This window comes from Glandiceps talaboti, chromosome 4, assembly GCF_964340395.1.
Source record: "Glandiceps talaboti chromosome 4, keGlaTala1.1, whole genome shotgun sequence".
Lineage (NCBI taxonomy): Eukaryota > Metazoa > Hemichordata > Enteropneusta > Spengelidae > Glandiceps > Glandiceps talaboti.
This window is the reverse complement of record NC_135552.1, coordinates 22,420,157-22,438,988: the sequence shown is the minus strand read 5'-3', so window position 1 is coordinate 22,438,988 and position 18,832 is coordinate 22,420,157. Positions and strand designations below refer to the sequence as shown.

Below are 18,832 nucleotides of genomic sequence, written 5' to 3'. Positions count from 1 at the left end.
TCCACACACACACACACACACACACACACACACACACACACACACACACACACACACCACATACACGCACACACGCGCATACACACATGCGCGCGCGCGCACACACACACACACACGGGGGGGGGGTACTCGGGTGGACAAAATTACAACCACAAACTCTTCAAAAAGTAGGGGTCAAAAATCTAGATTTTAGTCAGAAACAGGGGTCAAATGTCTACATTTCAGCTAGCTGCAATAATTGTAGCGTCTTGTTGCGGTTTTGTGGTTTTTTAGTGTGTGTGTAAACAACTTGACAATTTTGAAAACTTTCGCGGCTACGAGATCTCGGCAAATGTATCGCGTGATCAACGACCTTCGTTTTCAAAATTGTCAAGTTTCGCATGTTCGGCGGCCGTTTTTGACGGGGGAAATGGCAGATCGGGGCGTCGATTGTGCTGCGGGGGATTCCTAAGAAGTGTTGCGGTTAGGAAATGTCAGATTTTCCGTAGGTAGGTCGATATTTTGGCGAAAATAGGGATTGATACGTGCGATGCAGATCCGCATCGCATAAGCTGATCGGAATTCCTGCACTAGGAATTGTAGCGTTAGGTGCGGGTTAAACACTAAAACTTAAAAAGTCACCAAAACAGACGAAAAAAACCACAAAACCGCAACAAGACGCTACAATTATTGCAGCTACATTTCAGCCAAATGAATGGATGGGTGATAAAGAGTTCATGCTATATCTGAATAATGGGAGTTTAAAGAACCTTGTTCAAAATATGCTTTAAAAGTCAAGACTCCAAAGTCTACATGATTCGAAAAGGGGGGGGGGGGTCAAAACCGCGGTACATACGTATATACCCTTTCTATGGGAGTACCCCCCCCGGGACACAGACACAGACACACACACACACACACACTTTTAAGCTTGGATGAAATATACTTCCCTCGCGGGGTAGTTGGAACGTGGTTTCCCAGACTCTCGTTTGGGGAGGTCTCATAGGCAGATAGCGCCCCCGCGGCGAGAGTCTAGGTAACCGAGACTAGGGTGTCACATTTCATCTCTTCAGTGTTACTAGATGTACGCGTGTGGTACTGGTATACACGGTCACGTCGCTGAATACTTTTCGATCTGATTTGGCGATGAAATATACTAGTAAACATAATAAATTACGATGGCAAAAAAAGGAAAGCCGACTTTAAAGGGTATGAAACGTGAAAATGTACGTACCTTGTCAATCTGTTGTCATCAGTGAATTTGTATGCAGTAGTAGACAGTGCTAGGGGTAAGCAGGAAGTGCACTCGACAGTGTATCAATACAGAATGAGCTCCATTGCGCTGAAGCGATAGCGTGTCACGTGACAGACATCGTCCCCCACCCCCTCGGCGTACTTTGACAGTCATTCAACCACATCCCTGACATCTAATGGCCAAGTGTTCTGTTGAAGATTTACAAGTATAATAGGAATTAGGACCGAATTTCTAATTTCTATTCTAATTTTGGTTTGACCTATTGCTTCAGTTTTGTGGTGCCCCTTCAGCTCGAGTGTTTTGATAAGTGTCTACCCCCTCTCCCTTTCTTTTAATGTGTCTTCAACATTACCCTTTTCCAGAAATTTCAGATTAACCTTGAAGGCATGATTGCAACTGACCAGAAAAAAATTACTCACATGCTAAAAATGCCAGTTTATTGAGTTGCAGTGACAGTACAAAAATAGTCATAACACAAAAACATAGATTATTATTAATATTAATTGAACAATATGGAAATTGAATTTGGATATAACTTGGTCACTTGATGTCATGGATTGGACACCCCCCCTCCTCCGAGTCTCCTGTCAGTCCACTCAGGCATGCGCAGTTTACATTTTGAAAGTGCCTTTTTTATGAGGCCAGTTTTCTTTGTCAGATTGTTATAATTAAAGACAAGGCTAGTCTACCACAATCAATATCGACATAGCTTTTATAACGACATGATAAGTGTTCACCATTGCATACAGACGAATGTCTCGATTATGTTCAACAAGAGGGACTGGGTTATGTGTTCACATTATATTGACGCAAACACTTAGAGCGTGGCCTCGAACTGTGGCGTAAATATGACTTCTCACCTGATGGTTTACTAAATATGATTGTGGATAGCAGTTTTCCAAAACGGATCATGAATATGCAGTGTGACCAACCACGGGATATCCTGATAGGTTTTGCGACGATAAACAAGTCCTCTTAAATGTCTAGAAAGTTCTTTACAAATCGACACAAACAGGTAAACACATTATCTGTTGGAATATTCTGTGTTTCATTATGTACCCTTTCGTGTAGGGTTATGCTTTTGTGGAATAACAGTTGTTAGTCGAGATTTCTCATCAATTTCTTGTCGTTGAATTTTCAGAATAAGGTCAATATATTTCAACTGGCATTTTTTAACGATTAATATGAGCAATAACAAGGAGGACGTGTTCTTTATAAACTCAAGACCATTGCAGGCCACTGACATAATTATGCACAAATAAATACTGGGAAAGTGCACATTCTACAGACTCTAAGATTTCTGGCCAATTTCTTGCTGATTTTAGTGTGAATGTAATCAACCAATTGAATGTCCTACAACTAGACACAGACACGCGGACGCCAATGTTTTGATGTCTCCGTTTGATATCTGCATGGTGTCATGTTATATTTCATTTCACTAAGACAAATGTAGAAAGTGTATTCTTTCAATCTTGCTATCTGAGAGTGTAGTGTGTGATGTTTCTTATTGGTTTATTCAAGGATGTATCAATCAGAGAGCCAGAGATAGAATGTAAGTAATCTGTAACTCGATGTGAACACGGCAAGGTACTATTTGTATTATGAAAGTTCACGGTATACACATGTCACGTCACCATTACATATATTTCCTGTTCACATACGTGTTTTAGGGGCGAAAGAAATTCCACATAACTGAAATCAAGAAGTTTAATCGATGCGATATCATACCTGATAGTTGGTGTATGTATGTACATTTTGTATGTATGTATGTATGTATGTATGTATGTATGTATGTATGTATGTATGTATGTATGTATGTATGTATGTAAATGTATGTATGTACAGGGCCGTAGCCTGACCAAATTGCCAGTGGGGGCAGAACTTTGTCTTGGTGCAATCGTGTATTTAAAACTTAGAAAAATGACTAATTTACATGAATTTGCATACAATTTACATAATATCTATTTTAGCATACGCAATTAAATATCATATGTAAGGCTAGAAAAAATAAAAAAGCTGGTCAACGGGCAACCTAACCCATCACATTGGGTAGGTAGGTAGAATTTCATTTTTTCACAATGCTTGACAAGGATAAAACAAACCATTATAATGATAGCAAAATATTTCAGGTCGAGTTTAGATAGAACTTATTCAGTCGTCTTGATGCTATCTCTTGTAATTTGTCTGCATAGCTACAGTTAGGAAATGTACACAATTTACTGTTAAACAAATGTTGTTGCTCCTCTCACTCTCCATATGGTACAATATGATACATTAAAGTAACAGATAGCCAACAACAATAATACTCTAATGAGATTACTTTCCACGGGATGTGGATTTCACACGCATACGGAGATGTCTCTAATTAGCTCTAACCTATACAGGGAGGTACTTAGCCAGACACCATCCATCTTGTTTTGGGAGAAAGACAATTATCACCTTGACTGCTACTGATTGGAGAGACTACTCCAAAGGTGAAAAAATGAAAATAAGACAGTGTAGGAGGCCATTTAGAGGCATAAAATATCAAACCATATTAGACATAATTTAAAGTCTTACAATACTTGAATATGGTAATAAAATACCAGAATTGAAACAATTATGCTATACATTACATATTATCTGGAAGTGTATTTTGTTGTGGCAAAGCTGAAAGATATTTTGCGGATGTGCACTTGGTAAATGACTTCTCTTGAAGTTTAATTTGGTTCCAAAAAATCCCGAATAAAGAGCAAAACATTTCAAGACTTTCAGACTTTGATGGCCCTATGACTGTTCAGCCCACTCCCATGGTCGTAAACCTTTGCTCAATTCTTTTCAGTTCACATTGGATATGCAACAGTTTAATTTAATCTCAATTCATGCTTGTATGCATCAGCAGAGCCAAGTAAACCACTGTATAAGATATTATATAATTTGGAATAGACTCAAATGTATATTGTTACATGTACTATAAAGAAATATCCTTAATTTCGAAACAAATGCGAAGCCCGCATGAGAATATATTGCCCATCACCAAAAAAATATATGGGTAGGTTGAACAGCTTTTTCATTTTACCTGGCCTAATGTAAAAAACAAACACTTTTAAATAAAAAAACATTGGATGGTGCTTTCTCAAATAAGTAACACAACAAAATAATCATTTTCTTTACCCTACACCCAACACTTTATGAGGTGAAAAGGTGAAATCTGTGAATTCTCCTTGTCATTATCAATGGAAATAATTGAAGTTTGGATTTTGATGTCGAAATTCAGGGCCATTCTTTCCATAGCAAGTTGTCGCTTCAAAATGAATTGCGTAATAACGCTAGTGTCAGTGTGTAATGAGATAATTATATCAAACAACATTTTAACCAAAGACAATGCGAACACAATTATTGAAAGTGGATCTTAAATTGCGTACCTAGTTTAATAGTTTTTCAGGGCCACCAAATATTCCAAAAAGAGGTCTGCCGTTTTATCAGTAAATGTTTTAATATAAGGAACAAGATGTAAATCTGGTCGAGTGCATCTTCTGAGTCACTGCATGCAACAGACGACCTCACGTTGAACGACTTTTTCCGTCTTTTTTTTTTTGAGTTTCACTCTCTGACATTATTGCGACTTGCTATCTTCGAATGAAGGAGACTTTCAAGACTACTGTTAATGCACAGTGCATTTGAACTTCTTTTGTACTTTCCCACACAAAGAATTTTTAAAGTTACAATTTTGAACTGGACACATTTGTTTATTCAAAGATAAGCCAGCGTACAATAGAGATATAAGATACACATTAGCTGAGATACAGCCAACAAGGAGCCTACATGTTCTACGTGACCTGCAAGTTTTAAATTGCTAAAACTGATAGGAAATGTCGACTACCATATAAGATATTATATTTCTATAGTCCATGTATACACGGAATGTAAGCTTTTCCCTGAATAGTCTAACCCACCGTATGTACTTACTGACCACTCCCTAATTTTACTTTCAGGTCAAACTTGGGTACGCATGTATCACGTCTACGTGGTATGTTTTGATTTGTACTCGTGGAAGTGTCTCACTACCTACGGTATTTTTCATAACTTCTACCCGTACACCCAAGTCCGGCAATTAAGGATCAAATCGCAGTGTGAACTCTCCTATCACACATGAAGGATAACTAAATGGACTGTAACACTAACAGGTAAGTAAAATGTATAGTTACCATATCACACAATAAAAAAGTTCCACCATGATGAATCTAAGACCTCAAACTAAACTTTCGATAAATTGAGGATATTTTGGCATCAAGAGTAAATGCTATGCACATTGGGGTCCTTGTCGCTAACGTTCATTTTTTCCCACTTTGCGTTAGCCGTCTTATTAGTACATTAGCATTAGGAGCGTAATGGATCCCCTACTGTCACACTGTAGTAAGTAAGGTCAGTTCATTATGTAGATAGTACGTTACCGTATTCGAAATACCATGCAGTTATATTTACAGTGTAATAAATTGTATTCCTAGTTTAGTTTACTACAAATGTAATACTATTGCTTACATGTTTTGTAGTTAGATATCCTAGACTGTGGATCATGTCAAATAAAATGTCCTATTACAGGCTCTGGTTCTAACTGCCACACATTGCACAGGACGTTTTTATCCGGCATTTCTACTTTCTAATCCTCATACTTCGCTCCGCATGTGAGTTTGCGTATTTGTGGCCGATGTTCGTCTGGCTTGAGTTCAAATAAAACTTCACGTGCATGTTGAAATCGTGCAAAGTAGGGGCACTTTGGAAGAATCGAAATTTATAATGGTGTACCGCGATACAAAATTAAGCTTAGCCTCTCCACAGCAATGTTTCTTTTTAGGCAAACTACATTTTGTAAAAAAAATGGACAAATGAAAACTCGTTCGAGACACAGCCACAGGTATGGGCTTAAAACTAGAAACTATCGGATCTCTTGTGTCTTGGAATGTATTGCAGGTCCTCAGAAGTTCAATCAAACATTTCTTCCCATAGTGGTCGTAACCTCTATACACTTCATGGTGGGAAAGGAATGCGTCATCCTTTCCTTACAGCGATGATTTGTGATGTGGCAAAGAGCGCTTCGATGTTTGCAACTGCATTTTGGGCGAAATCAATAGTAGTCTGACCTGTACCTTAGGGAATGGTCTTTTTGTAATGATGTTAGTCTTGTGTCAATTCATTTGTTGTTTCCATTTTTTGACGTTTTTCTTCCAAACTTGCATCTGTGCCCTCTTACGCAGTGGTTCGCCATTTTACTGTGTAGGAGCTTTCATCGTGTACACTTAGTGAGGACGACTTTGAGTGACCTCAGTGCCAAACTGCCACATTCTTTGCAATTTGTTTACCAACTTTTGTTCTCATGTCCAGCAATTAATCACTGGTTCCAATATACTAGTATACAACTGCTGGCATCAGACCGTGGAACCTATTATTAACAGGGAATGTAAACATCAAGTGAATTGGATTTATAGTAACGCTTGACACAGCATACTGGCAGTACATAGACTTGTATTACACACCATGGTTTGATAAGAGCAGTTTTATGGCCTCTCTATGTGTACATGAAATGCCAAGGGAACTGAAAAAGTGGCCATAAAACTGTTCTTATTAAATGATTGAATGTAATACAAGTCTTTACCTGACATCATATAGGACCTGTATGTATAACATTCAAATAAGTGGTTTTGTGGCGTATTCATTAACTATGCAAATTTATGCATGACTTCAATGTTTTATTCAATCCAGAAAGATAAGGCCAACTTTTTCTCCCACATTCAGTTATATTTCAGTGGGGATATAGCCAAATAATAATGAACACTTCACATATAACTTCAGTTTTGGGCCACAATACCCCAATGATCTCTTATGCACGAAATGTCAAGGGAACTAGTTCGTGAATGTGATCTATTATGAAAAGAGGTCATAAATCTGTTCTTTAATATCAAATGATGTAATAAAATATCAGGTAACTTCGTGTATTATGGCCAAATCAAGTTCCCTGGGATATTACTTTCGCTGTTTGTAACAGGTTCCATTCGGCTACGGTCTTGTGTCGAAAGTAATAATAAACTTTATTCATAGATTCATAGATTCTTTCTGACTTTAGGCCTGTCTGGCCTATACTGTCAGCTCTGTGCCAACTTAGACATGATGTTCCTATGTACTACAGTCTCTATATAGTGAAATATCAATATAACCTGTGTTTTCCTTATAATCATAATACAAGGGTTGGTTTTCCTATAGCTTATCTAGACGACTTTCAAACATGCGTACAGTTGATGATGATACCACATTGGCTGGCAATTTGTTCCATATCTCAACTATGATCTCTTTACAAATGTTCTTAAATTCAGATGAGACAGTGTTTAATAAATCTTAAACTGATGACCTCTGGTACTCGAGTCAGGTCGCAGCTGTACAAAATTTGAAATGTCTGGGTCATATATTCCCTTCAAAATTTTGAACATTTCAAACATGTCACCTCTTACATGACGATAAGCTAATGAGGGGATCTTAAGCAACTGAAGTCTTTCTGGATAAAGAGGCAAATTGGAGAGACCTGATACTTGTTTAGTCGCCCTCCTCTGTACATTTTCAATATTTTCAATTTGTTTTACATGTGTAACATAGAACGGACACCATGTATGGTGTTGCCATACGCTGTGTTATCTTTTCACGTTTGAAATGCCAGCTGGGGAACTTCTAATATTTTGTTTGTGAATTATTATCTATTATGTAAAGAGACCATACAGCTAACTTAGGGTATTGTGGCCCATTGGGGTATTATGGCCAAATCAAGTTCCCTGGCATGTACAGTGCCATCTATTATCTTATACGGTGCATTTCCAAGAAGCGAGCCGTAGTGATCTGATGAAATGTCAAGTTTAGGGAGACTGACTACAAGATGTTGTGTTAATATAAACACAATAATAATATGATATGTCTACCCGAACTCCACCTCTGTCTTTTGAAACTAAGATCATGTGGAAATGCAACAACATAATAACGTGTAATGTATATGAATGCTGTAGAGGAGCACAGAATTTCCAGTCATAGACTACACTTACTAACCTTTGACCTTTTCCGATAGAAACTGGTCTAGTGAATTGCAAAAAAAAACGTAAAGACCTGAAGTATCATTTTGCACAACGTTCGACAGTTTTCGGAGAGTCTAAAACAAAAGGCATGCTTGAAGGGTGAGTGTGACAGTAGGGAGAGGGATTAAGAGCCCCATTCACACCTAATGCAAAAGGTGTTTCTAGTCTGTTCGTTAGTGGTCTGAGACTGAATGAAGTAAGCAGCCACTTTTCAAAGGACACCATTAAGGGCAGACAACAAGTAATATAATGTGCTATAGTATTCTACACATCGTGCGCCCTCAACGAGAAGCGTCTATTGGAAATAGGGTTGCGGACTTCAGCACAAATCTGAACACCTGCCAAAATGGCGTCCTCCTTGAAACCTAAAGTTAATCATGTAAATACCCTAGAAATATTTGGTTTTTCAAAGAGATCTAGAACAAAGTTTGGTAGGTTGAGTCATAACACTGTTCAGAGTGTAGGAATTTTCATTTAATTTGAATCAACATATCTCAAGGATTTCTCATCATAGATCGCGTGATCATGAGGCACTCAGTGTATTGTAATTTGATGACAGCATAAAGGGAATACCCTCGAATTAACCTTTGTTTTTCCAAGAGATCTCGAACTAAGTTTTGTAGGTTGAGTTGCAACACTGTTTTGGGTGTAGGAATGTTTACTTAATTGTTTAATTTGAATCAAATTGTCACAAAGGACAAGATTCCTGTCGTATGGCGTGATCATATATTCAATCATAGACAGACTATGATTCCATGTAGCCTGTAGGTTGACATTGTAACATACAGTTCAACTTCACATGGAGTGCGAACATTTAAGATGGCTGTTTTCACCCTTTGACCCTGTCAGAGTTTGCAAATGGATAAAGATCGGTTTGTTTTGACAATCTGTTTATGGTGTCACTGATACAGAATTTATTTGAAAACAATAGTGAGTTTATTATAGTATTAGTTTTAATGAAAGATATAACATTGCATGCAACATTATATACATAGGTATACATGGGCTTTGAATTACTTTAATGGTTCCAAGTTTTAACTGATGTATATTTATTTTTTGTTGACTACTAAAATAATTTTATCAATATTTGAATCTTGAATATTAAAACCTTTGACAATGTGTTTCTGTATTCTTTATTCTCTATGTTCCATTTTTCTTTTTAAAGTGCATGCACTGTACATTGACAATGTCAAGTTTGAAAGTTAGTAGTTTTATTTTGAAATTCAAAACCAAAATATACCAGATTTAAACTGAATGCCTTCCCTAAGTTAAAATACTTTAAAAGTCTTCTTCTCCAAAACTACTGGACCAGTTAAGTTGAAATTTATTTGTGTTAAAGTTTTTGAAGACAAGTTGAATGGGTTATTGTTATGCAAAATTAGGTCTAAAAATATAAGCTTTGGCAAAAAATGCTTCAAAAATCTTCTCTAAAACCACTGGGCTAATTGTGTTGAAATGTGTTGTGTTAGGTGTCTTGGGATGTGCAGATACATGTATAAGTTTGTTCAAGACAAGTTGATTGGGTTATTGATATGCAAATTAGGGGTAAATTTTTGTTTTTGTAAAATGGTGGTTATATTATATAAATACAATATTTTATCAACTTTCTGTGTGAAACGTGTTCTATAGTGCATTAGAGTCATCATATGAAACCACTAAACACTTCATTACTTTGCTGAAGCAAAACTGCATAGTTTAAGAGCTGAGCAACAACAGAAGGAACCACTTCTACACATAACGTGTACAAGTTACAACCCCCCCCAAAAAAGAACAAAAAAAGACCCCCCCCAAAAAAAAAACCCCCAAAAAACAAAACAAAAAAAACAAAACAAAAACGACAACAACCAAAAAAAACAGCAGAGCTTTTCTGACCGATAGGTCGCTTGTTAGTGTCTATTTCAACTTGAAACTTGTGATCAGCCTCACTGATATTTTATAGCATTGGCTTGTCTCGGGGAAAAGAACTGTAAAAATGTAATCTTACATTTTACCTGACATCATATAGGACCTGTATGTATAACATTCAAATAAGTGGTTTTGTGGCGTATTCATTAACTATGCAAATTTATGCATGACTTCAATGTTTTATTCAATCCAGAAAGATAAGGCCAACTTTTTCTCCCACATTCAGTTATATTTCAGTGGGGATATAGCCAAATAATAATGAACACTTCACATATAACTTCAGTTTTGGGCCACAATACCCCAAGTTTAATAGTCTCTGTGGTACTGCCAACATGCTGTGCCAAGTGTGAATAATCCAACTCAGTTGTTTACTTTCCTTGTTTGTCACAGGTTCCGTTCGTCAACGGTCTGATGTCGGCAGTTGTAACAGTATGAATTTCCGGTGCTACTACCATGCATGAAAGTGCCATTACATTAGTGACACGCTCATGATCATGCCCCCCTCTTGTGACTTTTACAGGAGGACTAAATGAAGTATTTGCTATAATAATGACATTTAACGACAATGCCAAGGCTACACTTACTTGTTTATGTATTTTCCCCCCGAAATGTACGTAGGCAGAGAATGATGATTTCGTCGTAATAGGGTAACCTTACATACTTGGTTGTCTGGCTTGGTAATTGTGTTTGTACGATTTGTGAACGAACAGTTATGGGCCGATAGTCAAATCTCAAGTCTGGGCTGGAATGGTGTTATATTACTGAGACCACCTCAGCTGCACAAATAGGCTAATATATATGTCATTATAGTAGGACCCAGTTTTTGTTAACGATATTTTGTTACAATGCAAATTAGCTGTGTCTACATACTACAAAGTATAAATAGTTTCAATCACATTGGAACTTATGAAAAAATAACAGAAGAACACCACCATCACCATCACCACATCATTTATAAATTTAAATATTACAATTCTTGGTGCCAGAAACAGACTATTCCTATAGATTATTGTACGACGTGACGTGACGTGAGGTGACGTGACGCATGAATGAATCAGTGTCAAGTGACTGTCCATTAGGCTATTCGGTAGGTCTTTAATTTCGTCTTGACTGTCAAAAAATGCTCTAAAGCTTAGCATCAAATGCTTCAGTCCTTCTGAGGCCTCAACAAATATTTAGTTCCTGTTAACCGACCCCACATAGTTTTTCACTACCAACCCTAAACATTTTTTTTTACGTATTCGAGAAAAAAAATAATTTGAAATAAAATCGCGAAAATTGTGAAGTCTCTCAAGAAATAGTGGATGTGAAAACTGACATCAACTTAAAAAGATAATATAAAACTGTTCTTCCAATCTATAATGGCTGTACATCTGATGAGAAGAAACCAATAACACAGAAACCATATAGAAAATAACGGAAAACATGACTACCTGAACCAGAGACTCACATATGAAAAAAAAATATTAGAAAAAAATAAAATAAAAAATCGACCTACCTATTCTACAATTGAATGTAGCCGGAACCACACAATTTTTTTCATTACGCCTAAGCGTACTATCATATGAGTTGATGTCACCCTTTGACTCATACCCTATGACGTCATCAACCTTAGTCTGTGACGTACAATTACACGTATTGTCTGTGTCACCCACCTTTTGTACAGTAAATGAGTAATAAACGTTTAAAACGATACATACATGTAAATACAGACACGCCAAACGCGTCGAAACACACCGCCAATACTCGCACTCTTTAATACCCCTGCATCATAATCATCCAGATAATTATACTCTGTTATGCGCCGAGATGAAACATACGAATGGAGCTTTTGGGAATAATACAACGTTCAGTTTTAAACGTTCAAGCTGACAGACATAAAACAAATCACAGTATTTATGTACGAACCCTTTCAGTCGTCCATTGCTTTTGAAGTTGAGATGAACCGCAGTTTTAAAGGATGGTCGTGGAGAAATTCAGTTACTGTTCCATGAGTAAGTAAGCAGTAGCAGGTAAATAGGACAACGTGACCGATGTTCACCAGTGGCGGTGCTGTCGATACAAAGAGGAAATTGGACTTTCGTAAAACACACGGGGTTGACGTAAAACTCACGGATTTGTTTTAAAACATGAGTATGTCGTAAAACACTTGAATTTGTGTAAAACACGGATTCGGCATAAAACACATATTGCAAATACATTATTTATAAAGCAAAATATTGAATGATGATTGAATGATGATTGAGTTTGTAGACGTTACAATGACAAAAAAATACAGACATGATGATATATCACACTCTTAGATAAGCAGCACTGCGTTGCTCACGTAGCTGGATTTCTGATGTAAATATCGACCAACGAAGTTCGATGAGGTTGCTAAGAAACATCAGGTATACCGGTAGGGCATTATTGAAATGTTAATGACGTCCGCGCATTGCGCATCGTTGTGCGCACAATACACTTGATAGAAACGACATAATCACTTCTTTACTTTACAGATTTAGTTGTCACCACATAAGAGCAACAATGAGTATCTTGTAGTGCAGTCTGATTAAAATCTGATGTGGTGAAAGCGGCTAGATGTCTTTATTTTACCTCTAGTTCCATCTTTTTGTGTCGTTTGTTTTTTCTCTTTGTGGAAAATATTAAAAGAATGTTATATGACCGTTGAAAAAAAATTGTCTTAATTACTTGTGGAAAAGAATGAAACCGAAAACTGTTTGCAAATTTATACGACAATAGACGTAGATGCCTGAGAGAGTTGAAATCTGTCACTGTAGGCAGTGACGAAGTGTAACACATGTGAAGTATATATTATTCTGCTATAGGCCTAATACTAGTATGACCCCTAGGTGAAAGACCACTCACGCCCCTGATTAACAGTTTATAAAGGTAAAATAAGGAAGTTGTGGTTTGTGGAATGTTAATTCGCGGTTTTCTACATTTTAAATGAAATATTATATTTATTGACGCTGAAAATAACACAAAGCAGTTTGTATTATTTTTTGACAACAAAATGTAAGCCTGTTAGTGTGCGACAAGGAAAACAGAATGAAAAAATATTAATATGCTAGCTGTATAAAATACAAGCTATGTCAACAAAAATTCATGGGTCATATGCACATTGTTATGGTTGATATAAGTACCAAATTATGTGAAATTTGAAGCTTACATTCATAAGATTATAGATATAACCTAATTACTGAAGATCATTGATTTTGCACATTACTCATTAAAACAAACCAAACGTTGTAGAATTTGAAGTGGGCATTCTTCAGATATAGCTTAATTACTGCAAATTATTAATTATGCAAATCATTAATTAAAAACATAAGCTACATCAACAAACATATGCGCTTTTGTTATGTTTAAGGCATGCACCAAATCATATTGAATTTGAAGTGTATATTCGTAAGATGTTGCCTAATTAGTATTATATTATACCAGTATATTGATGGCGCAAATCGAGAGATAATGCACAGTTGGCACGCATCCAAATTTTGATGTTAACTGTTCGTCTATGAACGTTGCAGTCCGTGAAGGGATGGGGACGCAAATGAAAACATCGCGTCTTATCTTGTTTCCGATATTTTCAATATACTGGTATAATATAATAGCGATAAACCACCCCTGGGAATGGTATGCCACTCGGTTTTGACCAGTGAACTCAATATATGCACTCGCTATCGCTCGTGCATATATTTCGTTCACTGGTCAAAACCTCTAGGTATACCATTCCCAGGGGGTGGTTTATTGCTTAAATAACCATTAATTATGAAAATGTTTAATTAATGTTCATCGGATGTTTAAAAGAATCAAATTTGTTCATGTCATTACCATATGGAAGAATGAAACTTACTACACATCTAAGATGTGTTGTAAGTTTCGTTAGAATCGATGCAGTAGTTTTTGAGATATTGTGTTCACAGACAGACATACAGGCAGGCAGACAGACAGACAGACAGACAGACATACATACTTACACAGACAGACGGACGGACGGACAGACAGACAGATAGACAGACAGACAGACAGACAGAAGTATAACATAACCTCCCCTTACGGGTAGATGGTAAATTTTTATCAAAATATTTTCTCCTCAGACCCCCCTGCCATAAATTCTGCTCGTTCCCTTACATCATTCGAATTCACATTTCCATAAGTAAAACATGTGCATTAATCATCTTCCAGTTATCTACAACGTACATGGCAATTAATATACCTAGCAGATTGAAGAAACTCTACTGGCACGATGTGTGGCCACAACTATAGCTGATCATCACATGGTATGTATGCTTATTCACCTGTCCATACCTTGTCAAATTATACCAATAAGTTTGAGAACGGTTAGGATAGCTACAGTCTGGCTGATTTCTGTTAACTGTCTATCTTCTGTTTAGACAGGCATGACGCGTATTTCCACCCGCCCTGTTACGTACACCCCATGAGCTATTGTATAGAAATTGTAAAAACTTGCTCAATAGATCAGATATGTCACAATTATAGGATTTTTTTTATCACCAAGGAACGATTTCATTCGTATGTTCTTATAGCATAGTACAGAGTACAAGAGTGACAGTGGTGGGACCTGGCAGCGTTGGGGATGGGTGGCTATGGATGGATGCCAAAATAAAAAACAATGCAAAGCTATAGTAAAACGTGACCTCCTGTATCGTTTCCGTAATTGTCGTAAATATGGCCTCCCTAGAAAATTGATTTGTAAAATGTGACCCCCCCCCCATTTTCCCGCCCTTTCTCTATTCCCTAATATCAGGCTCAGTGTATTATATTTCTAAAAGTACATCGACACTTACAAACAAAGTACATGTAATTCAGCGTGTCTATGTAAACAGTTACTAATTTACATGTTCACCCTCACACGCCAAAGATAAAGCGTTGGGTGTATTTAGTGAGTTTGTTCTGGTTTGTCGCCGCCTTTACATGTAACATTGTGGGAAGACTTGACTCCAGGGATAAATAACACTTTCACTGATAATTTTCTGTCACCAGGTGCAGAGAAATCCAGTGTATCTACACATTCACCTTGTAATAACACATCCAGACGGAATATGTTAACCACAAAGAAGTTCTTTCTTACTGTAGCGATTTTAATCATACCGACAATTCTATGTGCCTTACTTTACAACACTGGCGGAACTGCCTACTCAAAATATATACATATTATCGGAGTGCATAGCAATCGCATATATAATTTGGACAGTAATGTGTCGGCGAAAAATGTCTTATCTACGAATTCAACTTTCGTGAGACAAATGTAAGTGAAAATCTATTTAACTTTTCACGAAACGACTGCTGTTAGGACCTTCGAGAATAAATCGTGCTTGGCATAATATATTAACGTGTTGCCACATTTTCAAACACAATCAAACCTCTGCACGTATTCGAGAAAATTTACATGACTTGTAAATTGTGCTCGTTCTATAAGGAGGCTATAAATCTGATTATTTTCACTGCAATCTTTCGACATTTTTATTAGCACAACTGAACTGATAAGGTTCAGTACTGCTATAGGCATGGCAAAGTGTCTGTCTGTCTGTCTGTCTGTCTGTCTGTCTGTCATTTGTTAAGTACTATATTATATTAGGTATTTCATTCTGTGATCTAGACCAAGGATATTTTTTTTGTAATCCGTAATCGTATTTATTTATTTATTTATTTATTTATGACTGAAACCGAAGTCTCCATCGTACGCAGTCATTTACGTTTTGTTTTCCACGTATTACGTTAAAAATGTCAATTTAGTCCATGTATATTTAAACAATATAGGGAATTTTCACTATACTTTGATTATTCAAATTGTTCATGTACATGTATACTGTTATGAGCCAAACAATTCTGCTCTTCTTACCTTCATCTAGATTATACTGCGTATGTAAGTATATTATATTGTAAACACAGTCTACTTCTATCACAGTGACACGTCGCCGTCCCCTTTTCTCTATTTCCTGTGTTACTGAGTTGTCGAGTGCTTTCATCGATTAAACCCCCGAGAAGAGAATTGATTCAATTCGATTTAAATACGTACTGTAGGTCGTCGACTCTACCATTAGACGACCACTTGTTGGATGTGAGAGTGTGACACGCTATACCATAGTATATTGCGACTAGTACTTGTATATGCAATACTGAGTACAGACATATCATTACAAATTGCCGACCCCCCCTCTCTCTCTATCTCTCTCTCTCTCTCTCTCTCTCTCTCTCTCTCTCTCTCTCTCTCTCTCTCTCTCTCTCTCTCTCTCTCTCTCTCTCTCTCTCAATACATATGCTGTTTACACTATGATGTCCCTTGGTACACTTCTGCGATCTTCTTCCGTGTTAAACTGTCATGTCACACCTAATTGTACCCGTGACTATTTCTTGTACTTGTTTCAACTATATACAACTACCCATTTATATATGTGGCCGTTACTGTTACCCATATTTGTCGTTTTGTGTTCCAGGAATAATGAAAATCACACTGTACATATGTCAGCAGTGAATATATCATCACAACCATCACCATCACCACCACCATCATCATCACGTACAACATTAGCCACGGTGCCGCCACCACAGCAGTGTATAAAGGGACATGTACAAAAAGAAATCCAGAAAATAATACCATCGTGAGTGACTGTTTAACATCGTCAATATGTGTATAACCTCTTTTTTTTTCTTTAACTCTCACCTGGACTGTAACAGAAACAGTTTGACTTCGCGTTCATGCCTATTGTAAGAAGGAGTTGTTACGCACAAGTGAAAAATGGTATTTCGAGTCGTACATTTATATTTACAGCAATCTTCTCTTAGAAATTATGAGTTACCGATAACACAACCTACCCTAGTTTAAGCTGCCGACCATAACATTTTTTTCAACATACAAAAAGGTAAAAGTAGTAAGAATGTACTTCTATTATATTACCATGTTCTTTTTTTCGCCAAAGTATCTCTGGTCGATATTTCATAAAACCATTCTTTCGAACAAAAAATGCAAATTGGAAATTAATATTATGCGTCGTGTACACTACTATGATATTTGCAAAACTGCTCCATCGTCATACATCACCCTCTACGGCGAGTCTTATCAGCCAACGCTGACTCTGGCTTGCGAGAATGAACTGCACATGCTGTATGACGTCATTGAAAATTTGAAAATATAATTACGTTTGAGAACATAATCGTGATTGATTGACACTTAGGGGTCCAATGCACAAAATTAATGCAGGGGTGATGAATATGTTTGTATTAAAATTTAAAGGGAATGATTGATTCCGCATGCAGACTATTCACTGGCCTTGTATATTGTGAACTCTTAAAGCAGGTTTACAAATTACCATTAGTTTATAGCGCTAGCATAGTTTGTCTACCGCCGGCGTATGATTATCAAGTGAGACATACGCAACGTTAACTTTGTATATCATGTTAAAATGTTGCCGTATTAGATGGTTTGCATGTCAGTTAAACCACAGTCCTAATCCTACATTGTCCTGTCATCAAAGCTACATTTTTAGCACAATAAGGTTCAGTAGTGCTCTAGGCATGGTGTGATGTCTGTCTGTCTGTCTGACCGTCCATCCATCTGTCTGTCTGTCTGTCTGTCTGTCTGTCTGTCTGTCTGTCTGTCTGTCTGTCTGTCTGTCTGTCTGCGTGCGTGCCTGCGCGCGCGTGTGTCTATGTGTGACTTAAACTGAAAAACTGCCAGACCGATTGCCTTGGTATCTGGTGGGGACATTACTTTTGGTATCTAGTTGGGAAATTGTTCCATGCAAAATGATCGCATCACAGGTGTGTGACTTAAGTTAGGTCATTTTTGGTAAAATAAATTAAACTCAAAAACTACTGGGCAGATTAGTCTGACAGTTGGGGTGTGTATATTGAGAATTGTTCATGACATGATGTCATCAGTGATATGCTTGCTGTCTTTATGGTCAAGAATCTTTAATTCAAAAAATACTGAGCAGATTAGGCTGAAATTAAATGGGGATACATCTGGGAATATGCAGAAGAGGTAATAGAGAGGATTAGATGCGCGTATTTACGTGTGTTCTATACGTGTAGCGTCATAGTCACATGATTCGAAGCAACCGACTCGTCTGTGTTATGTATCAGACAATGCGTCAAAAGGGTGGTCTACACGGAACTGTAAATACGTGTTAAGTATTTGTCATTTTTCTTGTATTACATGTCGTAATATTTTTATGTTAAAGTTCGGAAATTTAACAAAACTAATTGTTGCGTTTTTCCCTTGGGTAGTTGAATGAAAAATGTCTAAAGTACAGACAAGTTTGGAAAACAATGTCCTGTGTTTGGCCTACGAGACAGAAGATGCCAACGCGGGCGTGCACATTCCAATGTCTTTCAAGTTTGAGTTCTGAACGCGTAGCTAAACACAACTCTGTACGCGTCATTACGTGTACGCCTGCACGATAATGCTCCCGTGCGCGTACGCATACTAACGTGTATCTAAACCTCTCTGTTCACGACATGATGATCCTGTCAGTGATATGCAAATTAAGTCTAAAGATCTCAATTTTGGTCAAAAACATATATCTCGAAAACTATAGTGAATGGGGAAGAAATTTGGTATGTTCCTGGAGGT

The 18,832-nt window shown here is 37.2% G+C and overlaps 1 protein-coding gene across 1 annotated transcript in view; it reads left to right on the top strand.

Moving 5' to 3' along the window:
• LOC144433588 (CMP-N-acetylneuraminate-beta-galactosamide-alpha-2,3-sialyltransferase 4-like) overlaps positions 1 to 18,832 on the top strand; it is a 34,745-nt gene that overhangs the window by 7,808 nt on the left and 8,105 nt on the right. Inside the window, exons 2-5 of the mRNA XM_078121911.1 lie at positions 5,209 to 5,400; positions 14,422 to 14,516; positions 15,241 to 15,505; positions 16,695 to 16,859. Of these exons, the coding sequence (XP_077978037.1) occupies positions 15,300 to 15,505; positions 16,695 to 16,859 (371 nt within the window). The 5' untranslated portion in view covers positions 5,209 to 5,400; positions 14,422 to 14,516; positions 15,241 to 15,299. The remainder of the gene's footprint in view (positions 1 to 5,208; positions 5,401 to 14,421; positions 14,517 to 15,240; positions 15,506 to 16,694; positions 16,860 to 18,832) is intronic.